The 26,275-nt window shown below is 33.4% G+C and overlaps 1 protein-coding gene and 2 non-coding genes across 4 annotated transcripts; 2 read left to right on the top strand and 1 right to left on the bottom strand.

Moving 5' to 3' along the window:
* The first annotated feature begins 2,037 nt into the window (after positions 1-2,037).
* On the top strand, positions 2,038-21,681 carry LOC106058543 (medium-chain acyl-CoA ligase ACSF2, mitochondrial-like). 2 transcript variants are annotated; one of them, XM_056038301.1, is made up of 14 exons: positions 2,038-2,314; positions 4,727-4,928; positions 5,059-5,187; positions 5,314-5,367; positions 6,190-6,311; positions 12,160-12,326; positions 12,773-12,867; positions 14,651-14,799; positions 16,539-16,707; positions 16,900-17,007; positions 18,127-18,275; positions 18,549-18,690; positions 19,621-19,731; positions 19,851-21,681. In XM_056038301.1, the coding sequence occupies exons 1-14, from the start codon at positions 2,139-2,141 to the stop codon at positions 19,980-19,982; spliced, it is 1,905 nt and encodes a 634-aa protein (XP_055894276.1). In that variant the 5' UTR covers positions 2,038-2,138; the 3' UTR covers positions 19,983-21,681. The 2 variants fall into 2 exon arrangements, with proteins under 2 accessions (XP_055894276.1, XP_055894277.1); XM_056038302.1 differs by lacking the exon at positions 12,773-12,867 and having other exon boundaries at positions 12,160-12,325.
* A 2,739-nt stretch (positions 21,682-24,420) lies between these two features.
* Positions 24,421-24,492, bottom strand: Trnad-guc (transfer RNA aspartic acid (anticodon GUC)). The gene has a single exon. It is a non-coding gene; the product is annotated as a tRNA-Asp (tRNA).
* A 771-nt stretch (positions 24,493-25,263) lies between these two features.
* On the top strand, positions 25,264-25,335 carry Trnad-guc (transfer RNA aspartic acid (anticodon GUC)). The gene has a single exon. It is a non-coding gene; the product is annotated as a tRNA-Asp (tRNA).
* The last annotated feature ends 940 nt before the right edge of the window (positions 25,336-26,275 follow it).

The raw sequence follows: 26,275 nt of genomic DNA, 5'->3' as shown, positions 1-26,275 counted from the left end.
AGGGCCTATAAATTCATATTAGAATACTTTTCAAGTACAACATTATTTGAAAAGTCCTTTTTTAATAGTATGAATAATGAGCCTTTGGTCAGGAGAGTGCGTTTCTTCTGTGAAGAATGCAAGAAATCTTTTTTGGCGTCGGCACCTCACTTATGAATAATGAGCTGTAGATTTCAGGAGAATACGTTTCTGCAGTAAAGAATGCAAAAAAACGCTTTTGGCGTCGGGGCTTTGCCCAGAACTCCATTGATGAATAATGAGCACTAGATGTCAGGAGAATACGTTTCTGCATTTAAGAATGCAAAAAAACGCTTTTGGCGTCGGGGCCTCGCCCCGAACTCTATCGATGAATAATGAGCAGCAGATGTCAGGAGAATGCGTTTCTGCATTTAAGAATGCAAAAAAAAAACGCTTTTGCGTCAGGGCTTCGCCCCGAGCCCCACTAGGAAACCTTATAGCGCTGCCCCAATTGTTTTGTTTATCGCCGGAGGTTGAGAAATCCTGCTTTTTTAATTATCATATATGTATTATCATATATCATATATATGTGTGTGTGTGTGTGCTGTACGAACGTTTATGCATAGGGTTAGAGTTTACTGGGCGTTAGGGTTAGGGTTTGGAAAAAAATCGCCCCCCCCACTCCAAAGTTTTGGATCCGCCAGTGGTTGCCTTTTTATATAGAGAGGTAAATCCAGCACTGTTTATAATATGTTTCTATCATGCGAAACATTATTGATGAACTAATTTTCAGTGAATCAAACGTCGACAGGGGCGGAGTTGCTGGTGTCAAAAATAGGCCAACAAATTGCTTGCTGTATGATGGAAATTAAAATATGTTAAGTTTGATCATTGTATGCATCGAAAACTTAACAAAACATATGAATGTGCGAGTTTACGTAACGCAATGTATATACAAATATAACTTTGCTGATAGCTTTATAATATCTAATCATTTATAAAATATTAATCCAGGCCTACAAGCTGTAGGCCTTTGCTCCTCCAGCATCTTCCTCCAAGCGTCTTCTTGGATTTTAGGATGCACAAACGCATTGTTCTGACATCTAATATCCTATTAAAAAGGTAGGTCAAATTTAGTGAATTAAAGTAAGGTTGGGGCACAAATGTGAGTGACAACCGAAGCAAATTTAACGTAAGCATATTCATCGAAAGATTATTGTCATGTTAAGCAAAATCTTTAGTAGTAAGCCCTTATTGTTTTTTTTTATAAGAACCTTAAAATTTTTGTTTTTACTTTTTTTTACCCTAACCCTAACCCTAACCCTAAATGTGCATTCATATACCCTAACTACATTGCAAATACAAACGATTTTTCCCTAAAAATAAAAGACACTTCCAAACCTACGTAAGATTCAGAATCGGCCAATATACCTGAGGGGGGGGGGGGCGTAATGTAAAATTGTTATAAAAATAAATAATTAGTGAATATTATAAAGATACGAAAATAATTGTGTACACAATTTGCTTGATTTCTCTATGATAATTCGACCGCCCACCTCTAAGTGTTAGGTTGCGGGTGGTAGATGCAATCTCCCCTCCCCCATCCTACAGTATCGCCAAAATACCAGAAAAAAGTGGGGGGGGGGGGAGAGAAATAATCTCAATATCGGTTAAAGTTAAAATATAAATAATAAGTATATATTTTTAAGACAAATATTTTTTTTACACAAACTGCGTGATTTCCCAGTGGGACTTAAAGTAGTGTCATAGGGTGCTGGCCCGAATCCGAATATAGCTAGTCTACCCCTGAATATCGGAGAGCCGTTTCATTTGAACCAGTAATTCTGTGAACCCGCTGTTAGGGGCGAATGGTCTTTGAACCTGTTGCATGCAAACCATTTTTCTTGACCTATTGTCCATCTAGAGATAGCATTACATGTCTTGTCGGATATATAAGAACATAAACCAGTTTGAACATAGCCTATGTAATAGTCACGGAGGTCACCATGTTGATCACTGACTTACAAAAAGTTTGATTAAAACATTCACTGACCTCTATAAGTTTTAAAATCTTTTTTAAAAAATCTAGTCTAGATAATAATATGATAATATAGAATCTATAGAGTCTAGATTGTCTAGATCTAGATCTATTTTATAAATCTAAATTAGATCATAGTAAAATGTACTTTTTAAAACTCCCTAAATTTGCATCTAGATCTACATACAGATCATCTAGATTTATTTTAAACTACAAAGCGAAAGTCAAAGTTGTAAATCTAGGACCAGGTCTGACACTGACAAGAGAGCGAGTAGGATTGAATCAAGAGTTTCAGTTTCACTGGACTCAAGCTCAGTGGTGAGTGCTAGAGTCTAGATCTAGAATCTAGAATAATCTAGATCAGTGGTGCCCAACCTTATACGGCCTGCGGGCCATTTTAATTTCCGACACTCGTGTCGCGGGCCACATTAAGTTTAACGAAAGATAAAAAAAAAAAAGAAATAGACCTAGAGACTGAAACATTTTAAATAGTTTTCTCACAATCCCGTGTATGCTGTAGATCTATTTACACCCATAAGTCAATATGTAACAATGGTTTCAGGCGTCTTGTAACTGAAAGTTTTTCCACTAAATTAAGTTCTTGTAAACATTGTGATCATACCCAGCAATTGTTTTCACATACGTGCAAGGTTTATGAGGACAACAAGGCGTATGTGTTAATATTAGAAGATATTACGGAATTGTTTGTTGTTTATGTTTTATGCGAAAGCAAAGAATCGGACGGAAATAAAAAGTTAGTTATATATGTCTACCTTGATAAAGACAGTCTCGTTATTATCATTATTAATTAGTAACGTCTACATTAATTTATTATTAATCTGTGACTACAGAACAGCGTAGAAATTTATTGTCTGTATTGCTCGAAATTTCTCAAGCAGTGACGTGAAGTCTGGCTTTGTAAGTCAATCAGTTCCAGTTGGTGTCACTCCTCAGCGGCAATAGAAATGATTTTGAAATCTGCTGCTCTGTCATTTAGTTTTGAATTTGGATTTTCACCAACAACGTCCACTCATTTAGCAATTTTCATAGCAGAAAAACTGAAAGCTACTTACTGTTGTTTTTTTCTGGACAATTGTATTCCCTCTCTGCCAGCAATAATTTTTGTATGCTTTATTTCTCTTCTTAAAATGTGAGCAACTCTGTAGCCTCTATTACAGCCGTCTCATTTCTTGACGTCTTGGTAAATATTTTCGCTAATCGCTAAACTCTACTCAACTTTTGACGTAACTTTCCGATCTTTTCTTTGCGGCTCAAGACAACAATGCCTAATATTTTTGTAATGGTTTGTTTTAGAATGCATTTTATGTTATGTTACTTAAAAACATTACTCTACAGATCAAACATTGACTTATTATGTTCCACAAAAAAAAGCTCTGTCCACTTTTCCAGAAAGTTTCAACTTCCAATTTTGTTTCTTCAACCATCCCATTTCAATAACGAACTAATGTTACATGGAACGGCACCAATCATGTTGGTGTCAGAAGAACACGAATCAAAATGATGCAGAAAAGATGTGCTGTGTTATACACATGAGATGTCAAGGACACGGCTAGCTCAAGACAGCCGTGGAACTATCCAAGACTCTAAAGCAACTGTTAATTATTGTTACAGAAAAAACAACAACTTGTGTTCTTATAGAAAAAAAAATTAACATGACTACTACAAGACGAAAAATTAGAATGAAATCCATCAAAGAAAAAGTGAATCCTAACATAGAAAATAAATTTTTCAACCTTTTTAAATTTTTTTCTTTTCCTATCTTTTGTGCCGATGTTTTGGCGGGCTGGATCTTGTCCGTGGGCCGTAGTTTGGGCATCACTGATCTAGATGATCATGATGGTGCTTTTAAAGTTTTATGCAAACTTTAGTATTCACATTCTGGGCAGCACAATTTAATAATAATAATAATAATTTTATTTATTTATAAAGCACTGGGCACTGTTATAACAAACAAAATACAATTAATAATCTGTAGGTCAAGGCAGTGAAGGCACTGTAACTGTAAACTCTTATAACTTTTTAAATAACATTATAATGATTATTACAAACACGAGAGCTGAAATGACAAACTAATTTAAAAGGTTTTAAACATGTAGGTCTTAATGTTCTTCTTGAAAGTAGTGTAGCATGTTGTCTGTCTGAGATCAATGGGGAGTGAGTTCCAAACCTTTGAGTCATGCAATGAAAGAGCCCGCGGACCGTAGCAAGCGATGAGTCCATTGAGCACAGGGCTCTGAGGGACATATAGAGTGATTAGTTCGCTAAGGTACAAGGGAATCTCATGGGGTTGTTAAAGACTTGTAATGGGCTTTATTAAAAACCATGGCATTAATATTCATTATTGATTAGTCAAGGCCATGGATAACATTTTACTGATTCTGGGCCTGGGCTGACTTTTTCAATTACTTCAAATGTTAATTATTTTTCTTTTGACTCAGGCAGTATTGACTATTCTCTATTATAAGTTACTAGATTTGTTTTGGCAGTATAACAGTATCAGCATCATCATCTAAGATAAGAGCTTTTTAACATAAAAATAAGATTCACATATGAAAGATGTATGGAGCTGAGCAAAAAAACAACAACCCACTTAGAATCTAGTATCAATAATATATGCAGGAAAATGTTCTCTTTTGATTTACTCATAACTAATTTTGGGCACTATATTTATCATTTATTAATCAAATAATACTCTTTAAATGACTACAGCTTAGCCCGTCTTCATACCTCTTCTCAAGCCTGCACACAGCATTTAACATGGAGTTATGTTCATGGTGCATCAACCATTCCATTGATGGGTATAACTATTGGGAAGCAGCTTCAGAAAATGGTTGAGTCACAGCCAAACAAAGTTGCAATGATTTTTGCCAAAGAAAAAATAATGTTGACATTTGTTGAATTGTTAAATAAGGTACATATTATTTACAAATTATACAATAGACCAATAATAAATGTTTACTTTTTATAAATTTTAAATACACACATATATATTTTTCTTCATTTTAATACTTCCTTTAATTTTTTTTTCTCTTTAATAACAGGTTGATATGTTGGCTGCAGGATTTAAAACCCTAGGAATTCGTCATGGTGACAGAGTTGGAGTATGGGGACCTAACTCAATAGAATGGGTACTCACTCAATATGGAACTGCCAGGGCTGGAAATATTTTGGTAAAGTTTTATTGTAATATCTATATTTTTCTATAAGTTGTTAATCTTTATTTTCAATTGTTATTGTAGCAACACATTTTTTTTTCAATGACATTTTTTGGCTAGGTGATAATTTTGTTTTATCAGGTCAATATTAATCCAAGCTACAGAAAAGATGAATTAAAATATGCCTTACAAAAGGTTGGTTGACTATAGCACATACTTTTTTTTCTCTGTATTACATTTGATTCTTTACTAGACTCTTCACTGTGCTAAAGTTTAATTATATCTAGAATCTTAGGAGTCAGAATTTTATCCAGAATAAACTTTGTATTTTAATTGATAGAAACAGTAAGAGCTTTTTATTAAGAAAAATGTCACCAGGTTATTTTGGATAGTCATTGGGTGACATTGGGCTCATGTTATATTATAACAATGTAGGCATTGTCAGGATGTATGTGTGAATGTAATGTAGGCATAATCAGGATGAATACTTCTATATTCAGACATCTCTTATAAAATGAGGAATAACACTTGATATAGCAGGCACAAATAAAATGTTTTATATTTACAAGATCTTGAATCACCACATAGGAATGAGATACACAATATCCAAGTATAATCAGTGATAATCTTTATAGAAATACTTGACAAATATAGTAATAACTTAGTAACTGGTACAAGTCTCTTTCAACTCTTTATAATAACTATCTATAGTGACTGCTCACAAAAAACTGCCTTCTACTGACCGATTGTATATAATGACTGCCCCTAATTCATGAGTTGTGAATTACACTCATAATATCAAAATAGGGAATCCTACTGTATGGCACTAAGTATGAGGTGGGTACAAAAAATATTGAGCTTTATTGGATCTAAAGCTAGATCAATAGTTACCAAAGGTGTGCATGTCTCCCCAGAACTCAGGAATAGGGTGTGGTTAGGCTTATGGACAAAGTCCTGGCAGATTTAAGGTTTGATGAGATGATTTTATATTTAAAGTCAAATTTGATTTTGTTACAGTCTGGTTGTAAAGGTCTTGTAGCTGCTCCAGGATGTAGAGGGCTGGATTACATCAACATGTTAAAGGAGATAATACCAGAAATGAATTTGACACCTTATGGGGCACCAATCACTTCCAAAGAGTAAGAAACTACTACAAGTTTGACATATATCAATGTAAATTAGGGGTGCACCGGATAGTCCCTCCGGCTCCGGCTTCTGCCGAATATCCGGCATTTTTTACTATCCGGTGCTATTCGGCTCCGGTCGGATATCACTACCAGATAGTAAACCGGATAGTAAAAAATACACCTATTTAATATGCATAAAGTGGACCTCGTTCCATTACTGTCTGTTATAGAATGTATTAATGTTTATATTAAAACAAAATAATGTGCTTAAAACAAATAGAGCCATTATGAATATGCACCAAACTTCGTTTATTATAAAGACAAGGCATGTTAATAACTTAATATAAATAGAGATGAAACTTTACATCATAAATGCGCTTTACATACAGAGCAGCAATGGCTGGCACTTTTTTCAATTTGTCTTGACCTTTGAGTAAGTGAGTTAACATGTTAAAATGCTACATTCCTTGACTACGTCATGCTGACCAGACGTCTGTCTAGCTGAGCGGGTATATCTCCAGAGGTAGAGATGAACAACTCCCACCCCCTTTTATTTGTTTAGTCCATCACATTGAGTTTTTTATGGGTGGGTAACCACAAGTTAAATACGATGGACGTAAGTTTAATGTCAGCATATTGACACTCTCTAGTGGTCACACCTTTCGAGGGAACTGAGTTTGTTTACTTAGTAGTTAATCTTTATTAGGGGGGGGGGGCTGGACTACAAGAGCCACACCTCTAATTTAACCAGGTATATTTCTAGATGAACAACTCCCTTCCCATTTTATTTGTTTAGCCCATCACATTGAGTTCATTGATTGACAGGTGACCCCAAGTCAGATACGATGGACGTAAGCACTCTCTAGAGGTCACACGAGGGAACTAGGTTTGTTATTGGGGGGGGGGGGGGGGGTGGACTAGACTTTACATTATAAATTCGTATTACATACGTAGCAGCGATGTCTGGCACATTTTAAAAGCTTGTCTTGACCTTTGAGTGGTCTTGTAAACATATTCCTTAACTTAAAAATATTCCTTAACTACATCACGCTGATAATCTGTCTAGATGTGCGAGTATATATCCAGAGGTAAGACTAAGACTAAGACTGCTTTATTGATCCTTACGGAAATTTGTTGTGATTACAAGGACTCGTTTCTCATATAAAGACAACACAACAGAAAAATACACATAAATACAACAGACAACATAAAGAGTTCATTCAGCGACTACACACAGGTATCTTGGTGCATTTCATGTTCCCTGATCAATGAGTGGCGGTGATAGAGTCTGACCGAGTGAGGTACGAACGAGTTTTTGTACCGCTCCGTTCTTGTTTTGATTGACAGCAGTCGCCCACTTCGCGACGACCTGGCGTAGTTCTGATGGAGCGGGTGGCCGTTGTCTTCCAAGATTTTTTCGATTTTTCTTAGGCACGTTTGTTCAAAAAGTTCCTTTAAATGTGGTAATGTTGTGAGTGTAATTTTTGATGCTTTTTTAATGATGTTTTCTAGACGTTGCAACAGTTTAGATGAGGCGTTGCCTTGCCAACAACTTATTCCGTATGTTAGCAGATTTTGTACAGTCGTGCCGTAAAATGTCTCAAGGATCTTCTTATTTAATTTAAAACTGTTGAGTTTGTATAGAAAAAAGAGTCGCTGGGCTGTTTTCTTTGTCAGAGTTCCAAGGTGGTCTTCCCATGAAAGCTTGTTGTTGATGATAATACCTAGATATTTATATGCCTTTACTTGTTCTATAGATGTAGTGTTTATTTGCAGTTCACGTATAGTTTGTTTTTTCTTTCTAAAATCTATTATAAGTTCTTTAGTTTTTGTTACATTCAGTTCTAGAAAGTTGTCGGTGCACCAGTTTGTAAACTCTTCTATCGAGCTTCGATACTGAGTTTCATCTCCTGAAATAAGACCGACTATGGCAGTATCATCAGCGAATTTAATGAGTTTAACTGAGTCATAGATGCTTCTTATGTCATTAGTGTAAAGAGTGTATAGCACAGGAGAAAGTACACAACCTTGTGGAGCACCCGTACATAGTACTCGAGTTGACGATTTGGTGTTGTTGACTTTAACATACTGGGGCCGTTGGGTTAAAAAGTTTAGAACCCATGCTTGCAAGTAAGGGCTTACATTTAAGTTACTCAGTTTGTTTATCATTAGATGTGGCTGTATGGTATTGAAAGCCGAGGAGAAATCTACGAAGAGGACTCGTGCATATGTTTTGGGTATATCGAGATGCTTATAAAGCTGGTCCAAAAGCAATAGAATGGCATCCTCAGTTCCTCTAGCTGCTTTGTATGCAAATTGGTGAGGGTCTAGGCTGTTATTGACTTTTGCTACAAGTTGTTTAAGGATATATTTTTCAAAACATTTCATAACAATAGGTGTTAGTACTACTGGGCGGAAATCATTTAATCAATCTATTTTTGGTTTCTTAGGCACTGGTATGATTTCTGAAGTTTTCCAGATGTTTGGAATTATGCACGTTTGCAATGACTGGTTAAAGATATGACAGAAGATAGAAGAAATTTGCTCCGCACATAGCTTGATCAGCTTGCCACTAATTTTGTCTGGTCCACAAGCTTTTGTTACGTCTACTCTTTTAAATAACAATGTCACTTCATCCTCCGTTACAAAATTGACGTAGGGCTCTTGTTTTCCTTTGGACAGAGTGTTGAAAAGTTCTTTGTGTAGATCAACAAAATCTTCTTTGTCAAAACGAGAATAAAAATAATTTAGTTCGTTGGCGAATTAGGTAGAGATGAGCACCCCCACCTCCTTTTGTTTGTTTAGTCCATAACATTGAGTTCACGGATAGGCAGCTGACCACATTAAGCCAGATGTCAACGTGTTGACACTTTCCAGAGGTCACATCTTATGAGGGAACTGAGTTTGTTTACTTGGAGTAGAATTTTTATTAGGGGCGGGACTACAAGCCAAATCTCTATAAGGTTAATCTGGTATGAGTTTGTTTATTATGAGATAGGTTGTCAATCAAGGGTCTGGACCACAAACCAAATTGTTAAGACATATTGACACTGTCTAGAGGTCACTAGATGATGACACTAAGTTTGTTTACTTGAAGAGAAATGTAAATTAGAGCGCTGAACTACAGGACACACCCCTACAAGTATTTTGTTACACAAGCCACGGGTATAAAAGTGGCTTGCAAGGGCATTTAGTAAATTAAATAGTAATAATAATGGCTGATAAAAAGTCATCACTTATATGGCGTTACTTTAATGTCAAAACAATGGACAACTCTAAAGCAGTTTGCAATGCTTGTAAAATAGTAATGTCACTTGGTAAACCAGGCAAACTACAAAGACTTCTCAACCAGCACTATGATTAGTCATCTACGCTCGAAACACCCAGACTTATTCAACGAAATGACTGCATTGAAATCAGCATCAAGTAATATCACTGCCTGTGCCAGTACGTCTACGCGCTCCAGTGATTCGTCAAGCCTCACACACAAGCAGCAACCAGGGATTAAAGAGGTCTTAGACAAAGCTAAATTGTGGGATATTAATAGTGATAATGCTAAACGCATTCACTTGGCCATAGCAAAGATGATTGCAACTGACATGGAACCTTACCAAGTAGTTGAGAAGCCTGGATTTATTGGACTTTTAAAAGTACTGGAGAAAAGATACACTGTGCCTAGTCGCAAATATTTTACAGAACGTGTTATTCCAGATATCTACGACAATATTTCCTCAAAGCTTCGTGAAATGCTATCTGATGCTAAAAGCATCGCTTTCTCAACGGTCACTTGGACAGCTGATAATACCACCGAATCATATTTTGGTTTAACTGCCCATTGGTTGAATGAGTCATTTGACCGAAGCAGCTATGTTTTGCATTGTACAAAATTTAATGGCCAGCATACGGCTGCAAATTTGCTGTACTTAAGATATTTACTAAGCCATTATCTGTATTAGATACAAACCAGAAGCGGTTTGTGGCCTTTAAAACACGAGCCTAATGACAAGTTGTTGGTGTCAAATACATGAACACAAACATCTACCCACTATACAACTTAGATTGTACTTAAGAAAGATTTACGCTATAAAACCAAGAGTGAACTTTACCTTTGAAAGATTTACATTAGTTACATATATGTTTATATATTCTGCATGAGTTATCCCACATTCTACTTTACAAAACATACGCACACACCATCTCATGTTACAAAGATTAGTTTATGATAAGCATATCTGTAAAAAAAAAATGCTGTTCATTTTAATTTATCAATCAGTGATAGAGTTTAAAGTAAAAAAGTAAATAACAAAATAATATGAATATAGGTATGTTATATAGAAGATTTGCAAAAACTTCAGTAAAACGAGCTGTTTGAGTCATGTAGGTATCCGGCTCCGGCCGAATATCTAATTGTACTATCCGGTTATATCCGGCTCCGGCCGGATATCAAAAAGTACTATCCGGTGCACCCCTAATGTAAATGCATCAAACACAAATTTATTAATTGTTACAATTCCTCTTAATAGCTTGCTAATTCATTGGTGAAACCTGCCTGAGTGGATACATCTCCAAAATTCTAACGATTTTCCAAGAAATTTAACAGTTTATGTATATCTTTGGAAAAAAAAGGACTAGCCAATTGGCTACATGGGAAAAACCATTATAATTTTTCAAAATATAATCATCTTAAGTTAAATTTTGGTATTTATTGAGCACATGTTAGTGGGAATTCCTGCAGGTATTCAGTAAAGATTTAAATAAATAAATAGACTTATAAGCAACATTTTGCCCTCTATTTTATGTAGAAATCATTAGCTGGACTGCTAAAATTAATTTGTAACAATAGACATTATATGTATATAATAATTCTTAGACAATTTTTCAGTAGTAAATATCATTGCTATATCTTTAACTATATCCATCAATACAATAACCCTAACAAGATCCAGTATTCTAGTCTGGATCTAGATCACCAATCTAGAATCTTCTATTCTCAATAGATTTTTACATAATTTTTTTCGAGGGAGAAGGGGGGGGGGGGAATTGTAAAAATTGTTCATTTTTTTGGTTAATTAATTATACATTCTTTATTGACTAAAAAGTCATCAACTTTATAAAGGAGGAATTTTTTTTTCTTTAACAAAAAAACAACAACTTTTTTTATGTTACTTGTTTGTTATTATAATTACAACGGTACCCCGATAAAATAGCGCAAACAAAATATCGCAGAAAAGATATATTTCAGACATTTTGAAAGAAATGCTTTAGATATCGTAAAATATGAATAGAGCCAATATTTTTTTGTTTTAATGTTATCATTATTTTTCAGTCATTTTGCAGGAAACACTTTAGATATCTTAAAACATAAATATGCAGACAGTAAGCAAAAATTATAAGCTAATATGAATAATTTCAAATATATCATTTATTTATATTCCAAAAGTGTACTTTGAAAACAGGTTAAGATACTTGTCAAATTTATACACACACACACTTTCACAAAGTTAAATTGTAGGAAATGTCATGTAGAAATTTCATCACTGCTGGAATGGGGTCACCACATTTCAAAATCCTATTTTTAGCAAGTTATGCATTTTAAGCATTGGTGAAAAAGGGGAATGATAAAAAATTTAAAGTACTTTCGTTCTCTGCAAATATGGCATACTTTCAGATCTATTAATATTGGAAAAGATAGAGACATAAAAAAAATGCTGCCCAGGACATTAAATTACTAATACTCCGGTACTTTTATACACATCTTATATAAGTCTGCGCTATTTAAATTTCGCGCTATTTTGTTGGGTCACCAATTACAGCATTATTGAGAAAAGTATAACTTTTTTTTCATATTTTCTTTTTCTAGGCTCCCGAATTTGAAATATATCTTCACAATGGGTTCTGAAAAATATCCAGGTACTCTATGTTTTGATGATTTTATTTCCCTAGCTTCACCTTCAGAAAGAGAACACATTATGGATGTTCAAAACAACTTTCAATTTGATGATCCTATAAACATTCAGTTTACCTCAGTAAGAAGTTTTTTTCTTTTTTCCATTTGTATTCACATAAGTAGAAAACTGTTTAATTGTAGCTCACATGATTTGAATGAGTAGAAAAAAAAGTTCAGAAACTGATATTTCAGATTTGTAATTAGCTAAACCTTTAAAATAATATATAATGATCATTTGAAAAGTTTTATTTTTCTTTCTTTTTGATGGAGAATTTTAAGATGTAAGAACAGGCTTATTAGTTAACTTAAATAATTTATTTGAAATGGGATACTAGGAAAATGATGTGCATGATTTAGAACTTCATCCTTCTACAAACAGACCATAATTGTACTTCATTAAAGTTTAATTGACTTTCTTAAGCATAGAATTAATACAAATTTCAAAGAAAGTGGATTTAATCTTTGCTGACTGAAGTTGTTATAAACTTAAAAATTTAAAAAATCATGTTCATTATTTGTGTACATGGCACAACTGGCTCCCCTAAAGGTGCAGTCCTCAGTCATCATAACATAGTCAACAACAGCTTCTTTGTGGGTCTGAGATGTGGCTATCATGAGCATGTAAGTTTAAAAAATAGAATGAAGCTTACAGAAAATATTCCTAAAATGAGATGTCAAATAATAAAAACATCTTTAAAATTCAATAAGTGGTAGCAAATTTATTAGTCAACCTAGGGAAAAAAAATCCAAAGGGCACTTATATTGACTTATATATATTTAAAAAGCATGTACTAAAAAGATTGTAAACAAAATAAATCTTTATTAGATTTTTTTATATGATTCTTTTTCAAATAAAAAATGCTTTTATTTCTAGAGATGCTTTGTGATACGATTATAAGAGGTAACATTGTTGTAGACTTTTTTTGGGTTAGCTTAGCTGAAGAATATTCTTTTGTGTTCTTTGTTTTTTACTTAAGATTTTGTTTTGAAATTTTTTTTTTTTTAAACATTATATGTTAAGTGTATGCTTTGATTTGTATACTCCACATAATTCAATAGGGTAGTACTTCTGTTTATGACACTTGAAAAATGTTTAATTGGTAAATGCATGATACTTCTTTTTTCTTCCCTCTACTACATGTGATGATGTATTTTAGAAGCATGCATTAACCTTTGGCTAACCTTTTTTTTTTAAATGTAGTAAAACATTACAAATGTTTTAATGTTTAAATCTCAGGAAACTAAAAGTGCTACTTAAAATAAGTATGGAATAGCTACTTGAAATATTATTTTGTTTTTAAAATTAAATATGAAAGATGGTGTTCTTTTTTCAAATTGAGTACACCATTGTTAAAGCAAGATTAAAAGATTGTGCATGTATATTTATATAAATATTGTTGTATAGTGTGCAAAACAATATAATCAAAAAGGGAATTGACATGAACACGTGTATATGATTGACAGTATATATTGCCAAAGCAAAAATTTCCCAAATCAACTATAATGACAAATTTTGTTTGTATCATAGTTGACCTCCTAAGTGAGAATTATATTAGTGAGCAGTGCATTTGAAGGCATTTTCAATGAGGTCAGCACAAGAGATATTAAAATATAATAATACTCTGAAGATCTCTCTTAAGGGATGTGGAATACAACACCTAGAATTGGAAAGAACTAACACAGTATCACTTCTCCTGGTATGGAGCTGTCATTGTTGGTGGCTCAGGTTATGAGACAAAGAGTACAGCTGACAGCAAAGAAAAAGAATTCAGAGCAGTGATAATTTAAGCCATGCCCTGAATGAACTCAGCTTTTCAAAGCCAATATCAGACTACATTTCATGAAAGTGGAGCTTCACTTAGATAAAGTTTTGGTCTTTTCTAGTGACTATATAATGATACAAAAATTTAATGTGTTTTTAATGAACAGCTATTTATGGTCTTCCCAAAATGACACTTTTGTTATCAGAAAATAAGTATGTCTAATGTATGCAAATACATATCTAAAAAAAAAAAAGACTTAAAAGGCAGTTTGTGTTAACGCACAACTTCCCTTATAAATAAGGATTATTTGTATGTGACAAAATGTGCGAGTATAATTGACTGCTCCCTTTGTTATCTTGTTCTAAATTCCCATAAAGAGAAAAAAAAGCCTTTATTTAATCACATATATGTATCGATAGTTTGAGATATTTTTTTTTTTATTCATAGAATTTTAAGTAGTTTTCATTACTATATTCTACACCAGCTAGTAAATTGTAAAATGTATTCTTCTTACCCTAAAAATATTTGATGTGTTGAAAATGGTTAAGCAGATGTGTTGAAAATGGTTAAAGATATTAAAGAAGTAAATGAAACTTGTACAGAATAAGTTTCATGTAATTTTTGTTTGTCATTGTCTCTAGGACTCAGTCATCTGCATTCCAGTTCCTTTGTATCATTGTTTTGGTATGGTCATGGGATGTTTACAGAGCATTACCCATGGTGCAACAGTGGTGTTTCCTTCACCTTTGTTTGATCCTGCAAGTGTTTTGAGTGCTGTGGAAACATACAGGTACAAAAGCGTAATTTTTTTCACTTAGTAAATAAAATGTTGAGTTGGCTTCATGGTCATTGCGTATTAAGAGTCCTAATTTGTTACTAAAGACTGGATGTGTATAGCTTTTCTATTTTTTTTTTAATATTTTTTTGTTGAGAATTTTTGAAACAAGTGCCCATACCCCAGTGTATAAGCCCCTACTTATTGAGTATTTTTAAAGCTTTTTTATATTCTACAGATATTAAAAGTAGGCCTATATAGATATTTTAAAATAGACATATTGTTCTATTTTTTAGTTATTTAGTAGTATTAGATCTTAATTAATTAATTAATTATTTAAAAATTTTTTTTTTAGAATTTGTTTTTCAAAGTTACCTCTCTTTATTTAGGGTATGTTAAGTGCTATTAGATTATGGAATGGGTTGCCTGAGTCAGCTAGGAAAACCAATGACTTAACAGAATTTTAAGTCATTAATAAGCATGCATGACTAGATTAACCTAGGGACACAAGTTGGGCGTAATCATCTTCTTTTTTTTAGTAATGTCTATTTTATAAGATAAGATAATGTTTTTGAACTGAAAAGGAGTTGTTGGGTTAAAAAACAGCTGTATAACATTATTATAGATCAGCAGCAAAAAGCTGGCCAGTAAAAAGACATTACTTTCTCATTTTACATTTTGAAGGGTTCAGATCAGTAATCCTATATCTAAGATGAACTGCGCAGTGGTTACCAGATCAGGAGTTATCTGTATAGTTTTTCTTCTATAGGAGGGTTTGGGGTCAGAGTCTTGTTCAGGCCTCTTGATATAGTATGCAGCTTTGAAGGACAGGGTCAGCATTCTTTAGTGATGCTCCATAAGGGCAGGTTTCTCTAGTCTTGACTTTTAGTTTCTGGATCATATGTTGTCACATTCTGTTGTGTCCGGTTCTGAGTCAAAAAATTATGCGTTGGTCATGTTGAGATAGTTTATAATAGGCGTCCTTTTTCTTGTAATTGGGATGTGAGCTGGCTCAATTCTCATTTATTCTACACTCTATCATTTTCATCATATATCAATAATGTAGGATGTTTTGAAGGGGCTCTATTGCTGGCAAAGCACTGTCTATTCATTTGCCAACAGGATAATTATAATTTACACTGGTTGAAGTATTTTGCTCTCCAACTCTTAGTACTCTTAACACGCATAGTCAATAAACAAGAAACTCTTGTAATGTCTGTCCATATATACTGATAACATAACTTCACACATCATAAGCTGACTAAGAACTGTACTCTTCCTTTCTCTTGCAACACAAAAAAGCCCTGTATCCCTTAAAAAAAAAAAGACTCAAATATTATGTGAATGTTTAAATTTATATCATGCAGTAAAAATCCCAAGCTTGACTTGTGACAAATATATTTCTTTTTACCAAACTTATATTTGTCAGTCTAGATGGAGTCTTTCCCACATCTCATTCTTGGACTAGTTGAAACTTTGCACAATTATTCATTGTTGATGACAAGACATAAATCAATAAAAAAAAGTTACCAATCAGTCTTAATTAATAAATTGTGTTTTATTTGGAAAATGTACGAAAACTGCTGTGTGCCAAGAGTAACAATAATCTTAGCAGTTTTGTAGTAAAATCTTTTTTATTTTTAAAATCTCTTTTTTCTTCAGTATCTCAACTTATTGAAATATAACAATTAATTAATTTAATTAATTAAATGAGCAATATTATTAGTGAGACAAATTATGAATGTGTTTGCCAGGTGTACCTCCCTTTATGGTGTGCCTACAATGTTTATTGACATTCTTAACCATCCAATGTGTGACAAGACAGACCTGTCAACACTTATCACTGGCATTATGGCTGGTTCACCTTGTCCCATTGAAACTGTCAGAGATGTTTTGAAGCGTATGAACATGGAAAAATTTACTGTAGGTGAATTAGAATACCAAACAAGTTTATTTTATAATATATACAAAATACCCCTCCCCCTTAATTCGAACTAGATGATTAACATTAGCACTACCACTAGGCCAACATTATGCCACTTTTCCTTATAATATTGTTGTACAGTACATAAAAATTTGGCATAAAAGAAAGCTTATCTCTTTGAAATATTCCAGGTGTGTTATGGCTCCACAGAAACTAGTCCAGTATCTTTTCAGTCCACTGGAATGTGTTCTTTAGACAAGAGAGTGTCTACTGTAGGCAAAGTATTGGATCATATTGAGGTTAGAAAAGATTTATTTGTATTGTATTTTACCCATAAGAGGAGCTAAAAAAAAACTGGACCTTGAAGTGTTGGATGCTTAGATGAAAGGACATTTTTTAAGAATGGCTGTGTGGTAGAGCACAGGGGATTATTTAGAATGTTCAAAGTAGAAATATTATGCTGCAGATTTCTATTACTTTTCTGACAAATGATAATGTCATGTAGCATAAACTAGCTAAGTTTATTTTTAGTTCTCTGCAACCATCTTCATTGCAACGAGTTCTTGCAGAGAGAATGCTTTCTTGGAAAAGATGAAATTCAATGACCATAAAAGGAGCATAGAAGATTCAGTGGGGTGAAAGGTGTGGCTTGTTTGCAAATGCAGAGAGAGGTTAAGGAATAAAAAGTTTTAAGGACAAAGGGTCTGTTGTAGAAAAAATCTAGTTGAGTTAAGCTGTAGTTTGAGTTGTAGAATCAGAACCATTTGTAGATCTAGTTGTAGTTTTGAGCTTGAACGAAGATAGTTAACTTGTTTATTTTTATTGTACAGTGTGTATTTTATTCAAGTGATTCCAAGTTCCAGAATTAAAGCTTTGTATTAATTTTTGAAGGATCCTCATTGTTTGAATTAATAGTTGTATTTGAATCTCCAGCATGATGATCTTATTTGAGTGTTCGTTCATTGTTTAAAATAGAAATATACATTAAATTACAGAATATATATATACACTTTTAACAGACTTATAACAAAAAAAAGCTTTAAAAATACTCAATTTCCCAGGTAGTCCTTTTAACACCGAAGAAAAGAAAAACTGAAAAACTATAGACATCTGCTTTTACTCTAAAAAAAAGTTTCTTACTTGCTCATGTTGCTCAGAACAATGAGATCTGAAAGTTAAAAAAAAACTGCTGCTGACTTTCTATCCCATGGTATTGCATTTACAGGCTACTGTAAACACTGCATTCCACTGTAGTAGTAGTTATTGCTTTAAGTAATTTCTAGTGACTAATGCAGCCAAAATATATATCACATTTGTCAACATTTCACTTACTGACTTAGTGAGTAAAATGTTTTAACTTATGGAATACATTTGGTAGCAATATGAAATTGACTTTTGTACAACTATAATTTGTGCAGGCTAAGATAGTGGACTCTGATGGACGTGTAGTACCTATTGGTGTTCCAGGTGAACTGTGCACTAGAGGGCCAAGTACAATGTTAGGTTATTGGGATGACCCTGAAAAGACAAAGCAGGCTGTGACACTGGATAAATGGTATCACACAGGGTAAGCAGTTAATTAAATGGTCTCATGCAGGGTACGCAGATAAATATCACAGGGTAAGCAGATAAATGGTATCACACAGGGTAAGCAGAAAGCAAGAAAACACCCTTTTTAAAAAAAAAGAATTAAAGAGGTAAATAACTTAAGAAAAAAAAAATTGGTTAGTGATTCTCTTCACAGAACAATCATTTAAAAATATGTTCATTTTATTTTGAAAGAAAAAATAATAAGTTTTAAAATTGGTTTGAGCTTGAAATTTTATTCATCTTCCCAAAGAGATTTGGCTGTAATGACAGAAGAAGGCTACTGCAGCATTGTGGGTAGAATTAAAGATATGTTGATCCGTGGTGGAGAAAATATTTACCCTCTGGAAATAGAACAGATTATGTATGAACATCCACAGATCAAAGATGTCCAGGTTAGTGTTTCAAAAGGTGACATCTCTATTTTTCTTCACACTGTATATCTAATAGCTTGTTTGGGTCTCTCCATATATTTACCATCCTCAAACAATGCTGTCTCCATTTAGTTGTTCATGTCCACAGTATGGAGAGTAAATAAATCCTCTATGGTTATCTTACGACAAGCAAAAAAAAAACACATTGTGTTTATGTAGATGAAATTAAAAGAGATCTAAAAGTGGTGGATATAGATGTGAAATATGGGAAGACGTGGAGAGAAGTAACTATGGACAGAAAGGTGTCAATAATCTCAGCTAACTGAAGAAAAATGAGCCAATTAAAAAAAAAAATTTACTTTTTTAACAAGTAGGGAGGCATTACTTTCAACAACCATCAAAAACAGGATCTCTAGTATGGTTGACATTGTTCTTTAAAATAATATTTGTCAGTAATATTTAAAGTTGTGATTATGATACTAATATGATGACACTTGTAATGGCCACTCTGTTGGGGAATTGATAGCAGACAGTGGATCTCCATATTCCCACTAATCATCTTTTCCAGTTTGTCTTAGGTGTAACTCAACATCCTGGTGTTTACTTGAACACTCTTCGCAAAGTACATTTTGGATAGGTTCTCTTCCACATGCATTGTCAGATTTCACTTTAGCATTTGCCTAGTGATGCTAGTTTACTTTTATTGCAAAGTCTGCCCTGTCTAAATCAACCTTCTCAATTTAATTGCGTTATTTACTGTGAAAAGGCTGATGTCTCAGAATAGGTTTTTTCCTGCAAATTTATAAACTTTTTCTGAAGGAGCTGAAAAAAAATTAATTTTTCACTTACACAATTGGTAGTAAGATAAGGGACTTGAATGTTAACTATATAAAATACTCCTACATAATATTATAAATGAACTAGATAAATACATTCATCTATACATTTCAGGTCATAGGTGTTCCTGACGCCAGGCTGGGTGAGCAAGTTTGTGCATGGATTATTGTTAAAAGTGGAATGACATTAACAGTTGAAGAAGTGAAAGAGTTTTGCAAAGATAAGGTGAGTGAGTTCTTTGTCTGCTCTTCATTCATCTCTTTCTTTGAAAGATATTTGACTGGATTGATATACACTTTTTGTTTAATGAAACATTTTACATTTTTGTTTGATTTTCATTTCAGATGGCAAGATACAAAATTCCCCATTACATTTTATTTGTAGATGACTTTCCTAAAACTGTGACTGGTAAAATTCAGAAGTTCATCATGCGAGAAGAAAGTATTAAGATCCTAGGTCTACCTGGCAAGTTATAACAGGCTGTGGACAATTGGATGTTGTATTATTTAAATGAGTATTTCACATTACATTGGCACAAAATTGGGAAGAATAGCTATTAGCTTTAAAAATATTTAAACAGATTGAAAAAAATAATGGTAGTATAGCTAGTTAATTGAAATGCTCAGAGGGTTAAGATAGTTAAGTGTCATTTCTAATTTCATACTTAAAAAATAATAAAAAGAATATTAAATGTATTGGAGATTTTCATTCGTGGTGGAAAAAATCATAAATAGGCTAGCATATTGGTGTATATGGTGTACAAAATCAAGAAAATGTTGATTAGCTTTGTTTTTTAAAAGGTATAGGGTAATTTTTGTGCACCACAGAATCAAATGTTCTAAGCTCTTCTGTTTGTAGCACCAAATAATTGCAATATGGAGGAAGCATCAGACTTTCACTCTATGACTTAAAACTTATTTCAAAACAAATGGGCAACTAACTAGCAGTAATAGAGACAATTTGACACAAAGATCAACTGCCTCTCTTTGAGCTATTGTTAAAATTATATCTCAATCCTTGTTTTTTTTTTAGTTGGCATCAGAGACATTCGATTTAGCATCCTTGACATTGTTTAGTTTTGCAAAAACCTCCATCAAGTTTATTTTGGCTCAAACATTTGGAGATTTAAAAAAAAAAAAATTAACTAGATTTGACTTAATCTGTTATTGTTCTTTGTGTACTCAGTTTTTTTTCTATCAATATACACATTAAAAACAAAAGACTTCAGCACAAAATCAATTTATTATATTTTTCTGAACCAAAGATGTGGCTAAATCATGAAATAAAATAATGTTATATAAAGATTCATCTATCAGCTGTATTAACCATCATATATGCTAGCCTTTTATGGTTTGAATTTTGTGTAATAGAAGAATGGTATGTTCTATATCACTCCCATTTGTGGGAGGCTCACTAAAGAGAATAAAGCTAATGCTACAATAATATCAGTTCCATCTCTTTGTCTATAGGCACATTTCTTCTTCTAGCCAGCTTTTTGCTACTGAGCTGTAGACCTTTTTTTTTACTTTGTGCCAAGGAAAAATAGCTTGCAGTTTGTTTTTTTCAGTAAGTGACACATTTATACTTGGTACTTGGTGTGGATAATTGGGTATTTTTAAAAATTAATAAAAGCATTTTTCATTTAAGAAATATTTTATTTCATGCATTGTTGCTATTGGAAAAATACAAATACAGAAGGTTGTACAAATACTTAGACTGTATTTTAGGTTGATTAGCCACACCAGATTCTGCCCCGTCTCAAGACGAAACCATAACCAGTGACTCATCTGGGCACATCTATTGCCTTCTGAGACAAAAAATAGCCATATATCTCTATATCTATATTTTAGGTGGAGCTAAGAATGAAGCCTGTACCGTTGTTGGGTTTATCTTTGTCTGATTCAAATACTTTATTTTATGTAATTATTTTATTTGACCTTAATGTAAAGTTAATGAAGTTCGTTGTGATCTAGTTTAGATAATAAGCAGCATGAGGAAACTTTATAAGACAAAACATTCAACCATTGGATGGCTATCTGGTCATGTGGTATGTCCTTTGGACTGCCGTCTTAATGGTCCCAGGGTCAAACCCTACCCACCACCATCCCTTGTAGCCCTGAAGAAGATTTGGGTTTGGATGCAATAATCTTCAATTCTCATGGAACATCTGAAACATGTGAAACAAAAACAATTATTTACTGAAGTCATTAAATGATATATTTCAATACCAATGTGGCCATACTAAGACAAATATTTAAATGTAAATGAAAAGAGGGCAACATAATTTCTTACTGTCCTGTGCTGTTAATTACAGTACTTTAAGTTTTAGTTATTGATTTGATTTTGTATATCGTACTTTTTAAAATCAAGAATTTTGTTTCATTTTTTGAGAAGGCAAATAACTGTGTCATTCAACATCTTGTTATTGTGTGTGCAATTATTTGTTTTAATATACCGGTACTTTTATATTTATTAATACATATTGACATTTATTTAATTTAACTTACAATAAATAAATATGAAAATAGAAAATTTTTTAAAGTCTTGAAATTGCTCAAAATATTGTCATTAAAAACAAAATTCATGTTAATTTAATGTTTCATAGCAATGTGGCAGCTAACTCTAGGATCTGAATCTCACCTGAGCTAGCTTATATATTTGGAGGTGACTATGTTCAATTGTTTTTCCTTTGAAACTTTAGTTGATGCTGGACATCAGTGAAAGATATTTTCAGCTTCATAAATAGATTTTTTTTGAAATAGTTAAAGGTGTTACACCAAAAACATTTTAGCCTAAAAATATTGATATTTTTGTATTATTGATATTGTAATTATTGTTATTATTATTATTATTATTATGAAGATTATATATATATATATATATCATTCAAGACGAAATTGATATGCAGAGTTAATCTGTTACAGGCCAACGTTTTAATCTCTCACATATTAATGATATTAATAAGTCTCTAGCAGTTATGTGTCAAGTACTTTGTGCAAGATGTAAACAGTAACTTGCATGCTTTAGACTTAATGTTTCCTGTGGCATAGTTGTTGATCTTTTACTGTTTCAATAGAAGACATTTTTTTATAACTTTGTTGTTGACGATTAAGTTTTACTTTCTAAAATTGTTGTTGAGAAGCTGAAACCTCTTGGCTACCTATCAAATGGGCTCGAGTTTGATACCCGATTCGTTAAAGATGATGTTGAAACTCTTAAGCCAGTGTTTCCCAAACTATGTTCATCGGAAACCTAGGTGTTCCATGAATTACTGGAATAATTAACTCGTAAGTCACCACATTAATTAATCTCTCTAAAACTAAGCAAAGTGTTCTGCTAGATACTCAGAATGTGCAAAGTGTTTCGTGAAAGAAAAAGTTTGGGAACCACTGCTCTAAGCCATCATGAAAGGAGCAAGAGCTTCTTTAACCAGCCTGGCTGAACAGATCGTTCTGTTTGGAAGAGATCCAGGTTGGTGTTTATAAATCACACTACTATTTCCATCCAGTGAATTAGAAGCTGTGGGGCCTTCTTCCTTCTCATTAAAGGCAGTACGGAAACGTCACAGGTTACCCCCCCCCCCCCCAAACTGATCCACAAAAGAGATTGGACCATAGCGCTCTGAATATGCTATAAGCATGAAAGTTGTGCTATGCAAAAGGAATATTTAAACAGTTTTTAAATAAATGAGTAATTATCTATTCTTTATCATTTTATTGCAATAAGCCTTAGAAATAAATGAATGATAAAATGTTCATAAATGTGTAACATCAAAGGTGTAATTTTAAATGAAGTTGTTAATTCATAAAAACTTGTACAAAATATGTCGTATACTACTATAGTCTTTTGTGTAATTATTTACACCCTTTTATTTAGGTCTAGGCCTACATGTATTTAATAAAATACTTTGATATAAACTATCTTTTAATCGCTTTTACATTGTTCCGTTATATATTTTTGACAGAATATTTATCAGAATGCGTTTTAAATAGATTAAGGAGGGGATGTGGGGATGAGTAATACCCAGAGAGATGTGTAGCCTACTTCTAGTTGCTTAGTCATATCGTCGAATATCGACCATTCTTGGACTTCAAATAAGCGGATCCTCTTTCAGCACCAATAATCGGTTTGTTAGAACAACAATACATGGTAGTTCAATCTCCACGCACGGCAATCATATTATCAATAGGATGTTTCAAACACTCAGTATAGATCAACATGAGTCTGTTCACTGTAAGTCCTATATCATTGGCTCATCCTCGCAAATAGCATCACCCAAACTGGGAGTTAGGCTCATCGTGACAGACATCAACCGTGCCACTGATATATCATTATCATTAAATCATTCTCCGACAAAGATATTCGAGGCTGAGCCGTTTTTGTCCAGTCATTGATGAATGTTAAGAACAGCTATAACAACTCTTCACACCAGTTTCTGTCAGTGTACGTAGCTGAATCTAGATCGATCTATATATAGGCTCCTGATATTCGAAGCAAGACATACTCGTGGAGTGTCGTTTTGGACTTTTAGCAATAGTATATATAGGCCAGGCCCCATGTATATCTTATTTTATGTATTTTAATAGTTTTTATTACAAAGCATATATCAACTGCACTATTATTTCTTGTACCGGTACATGACAAGAGTCAATTTTTTAAAAAGCCACAAAAAACATTAATTAATTATTTTGTTCGGTGTCGGACAAGGGTAAAAATGTCGTGCTTGACAGATGTTAGAAATTGAATTAGCCCACTGGAGGAGGCTTGAGCCATGAGTGAACAAGTTGTTTTTTTTATGCATTTAAAAATCGACAGAAAGATGAATGAATATCAGATGTGGAATTGTTTGTAAGTGATGAAATTTAATCTGCAAATGCTACAAAAGTGGAAAATGGTAATAATTAAATAAAAAATCTCGCCGGCGGGGAATCGAACCCCGGTCTCCCGCGTGACAGGCGGGGATACTTACCACTATACTACCGAGGACTTGTGTTGAGTCGATGAATCAAAGATCAAAGTGTATCACTACACTAAACCAATACCCCTGCTACGTAACGTTGAACTAGTTACTAGTTGGTATATATTGAACATCTTTGTCTTATCATATTATAACCCAATTAAGTTTGTTTTATAATTTTAATGTCACTATGCATCACAATGTTGTGTGGGCTTAATATTGTCCTAAGAAAACAAAGTGAAACAATGACAGTCAAACAAAAATTCTATCCAGTTTTTGTTCACGCAAACATTCCATTACAAAACTGCTGGGCGTCATAGATTGCGTTACAAACACCTCACCTAAAATGTATGTAAAAAGTAGGGGAAGGGATGAGCATGTCAAAATTAATATCGTGGTCTCAGGTAGGAATATATATTCAGTAAAAGTCAAAACCTTTAATGAATTTTTGGGGGGATCGGGGAATGGGGTGTGTGACATGGGTGAGAATGTATACTATAGTTAGGTGGTATAGTCACAGTATAGTGATAACCAATATTATGTAAAGTTTGCAAGTTTTTTTTTAAAATGTTTTTTTTTTTAAATAGGCCAAATCAAAAAGACACTTACCATCCTGGATGAGAAAGAGTTCAAAAGTTCTTTGTTGAAAAGCTTTCATCACATTTAGGCCATAGGAAAATTCTAACATGGCACAAAATTTACAGAGGAAATAACAATGTGATGAATAACAACTATAAGAGAAAACAGAAAATTAATATAATCATAATATAGAAATCTTTGATTCATCAATTCAACACAAGTCCTCGGTAGTATAGTGGTAAGTATCCCCGCCTGTCACGCGGGAGACCGGGGTTCGATTCCCCGCCGGGGAGAATTTTTTAAAAATTTTCCTTCATTTATGTGTCATTCTTTGATTAAGGGGCGCCAAGATGGCCGAATAAAGAATAATATTTTTTACTTAATGTTTTATTTTCAATTTTATACCTTATTTGAACATGGTAGAAGTGTGACGCAGTTAATAAAGGTAAATACTAGCGCAAACAGTAGAAACTTAAAAGGAATAAATAAGTTGTTACAAAGGCAACAGTGAACAGATATTTTTCAACACCGCAACCGTTGTTTCAAACAGACAATAAATGGCGGCCAATTGGAAAAGGTTTCGAAGAGACTGGAAAGGTGGAACATATGAACACCACAACAAGTCAAATTGTTATAAGAAAACTGAAAAACGTAATTGTCAAATTTGGAGTTCCTAAAGTTGCATAAGTGATCTAGGAGTTCTGTTGTCATCTGAGAAAATTAACACATTTATGGAATCATGTAGTGTCCACACCAGGACATCATCAGTCAAACTGTAACGTAGAGGCAACAGTGAAAATATTTTAAAAAAAAATTGATGAGAAAATGCAAAGAAAGTAAATCAGACGCTAAGCCCGTTAGAGTTAAGCAACACACTGAGGCAGGATGCTAAATTAAGTCCGGCTCAGATGTTGTTTGAAAGTATAAGGACTATATTGCCATATAAAAGAACATCTGCAAGAATTTAAGACAAGAAGCTACAGTCAAACGATGCAGAATTCAGCAAAGTGTAAGAAGACATTACAACATAATGGTTCAAATATTTAACCATAAGCAAGTAAATCCAAGAACATACAAGGTCAAAAGGGTGTAAAATATCAAAGAAGCAGAACACATGTCAGACCAGACATTTTTCCAGACAGAGAAAGTAAGTGCGACCTTGTGTGGTATGCCTCTCCGTCCGTCACGTTTATAGCTGAAAACTACAAAAGATGCTGAAAATTTGATGTCATT

This window comes from Biomphalaria glabrata, chromosome 8 (genome assembly GCF_947242115.1).
Source record: "Biomphalaria glabrata chromosome 8, xgBioGlab47.1, whole genome shotgun sequence".
NCBI lineage: Eukaryota > Metazoa > Mollusca > Gastropoda > Planorbidae > Biomphalaria > Biomphalaria glabrata.
The sequence above is the reverse complement of the archived record's forward strand: the minus strand, read 5'-3'. Positions and strand labels throughout refer to the sequence as shown.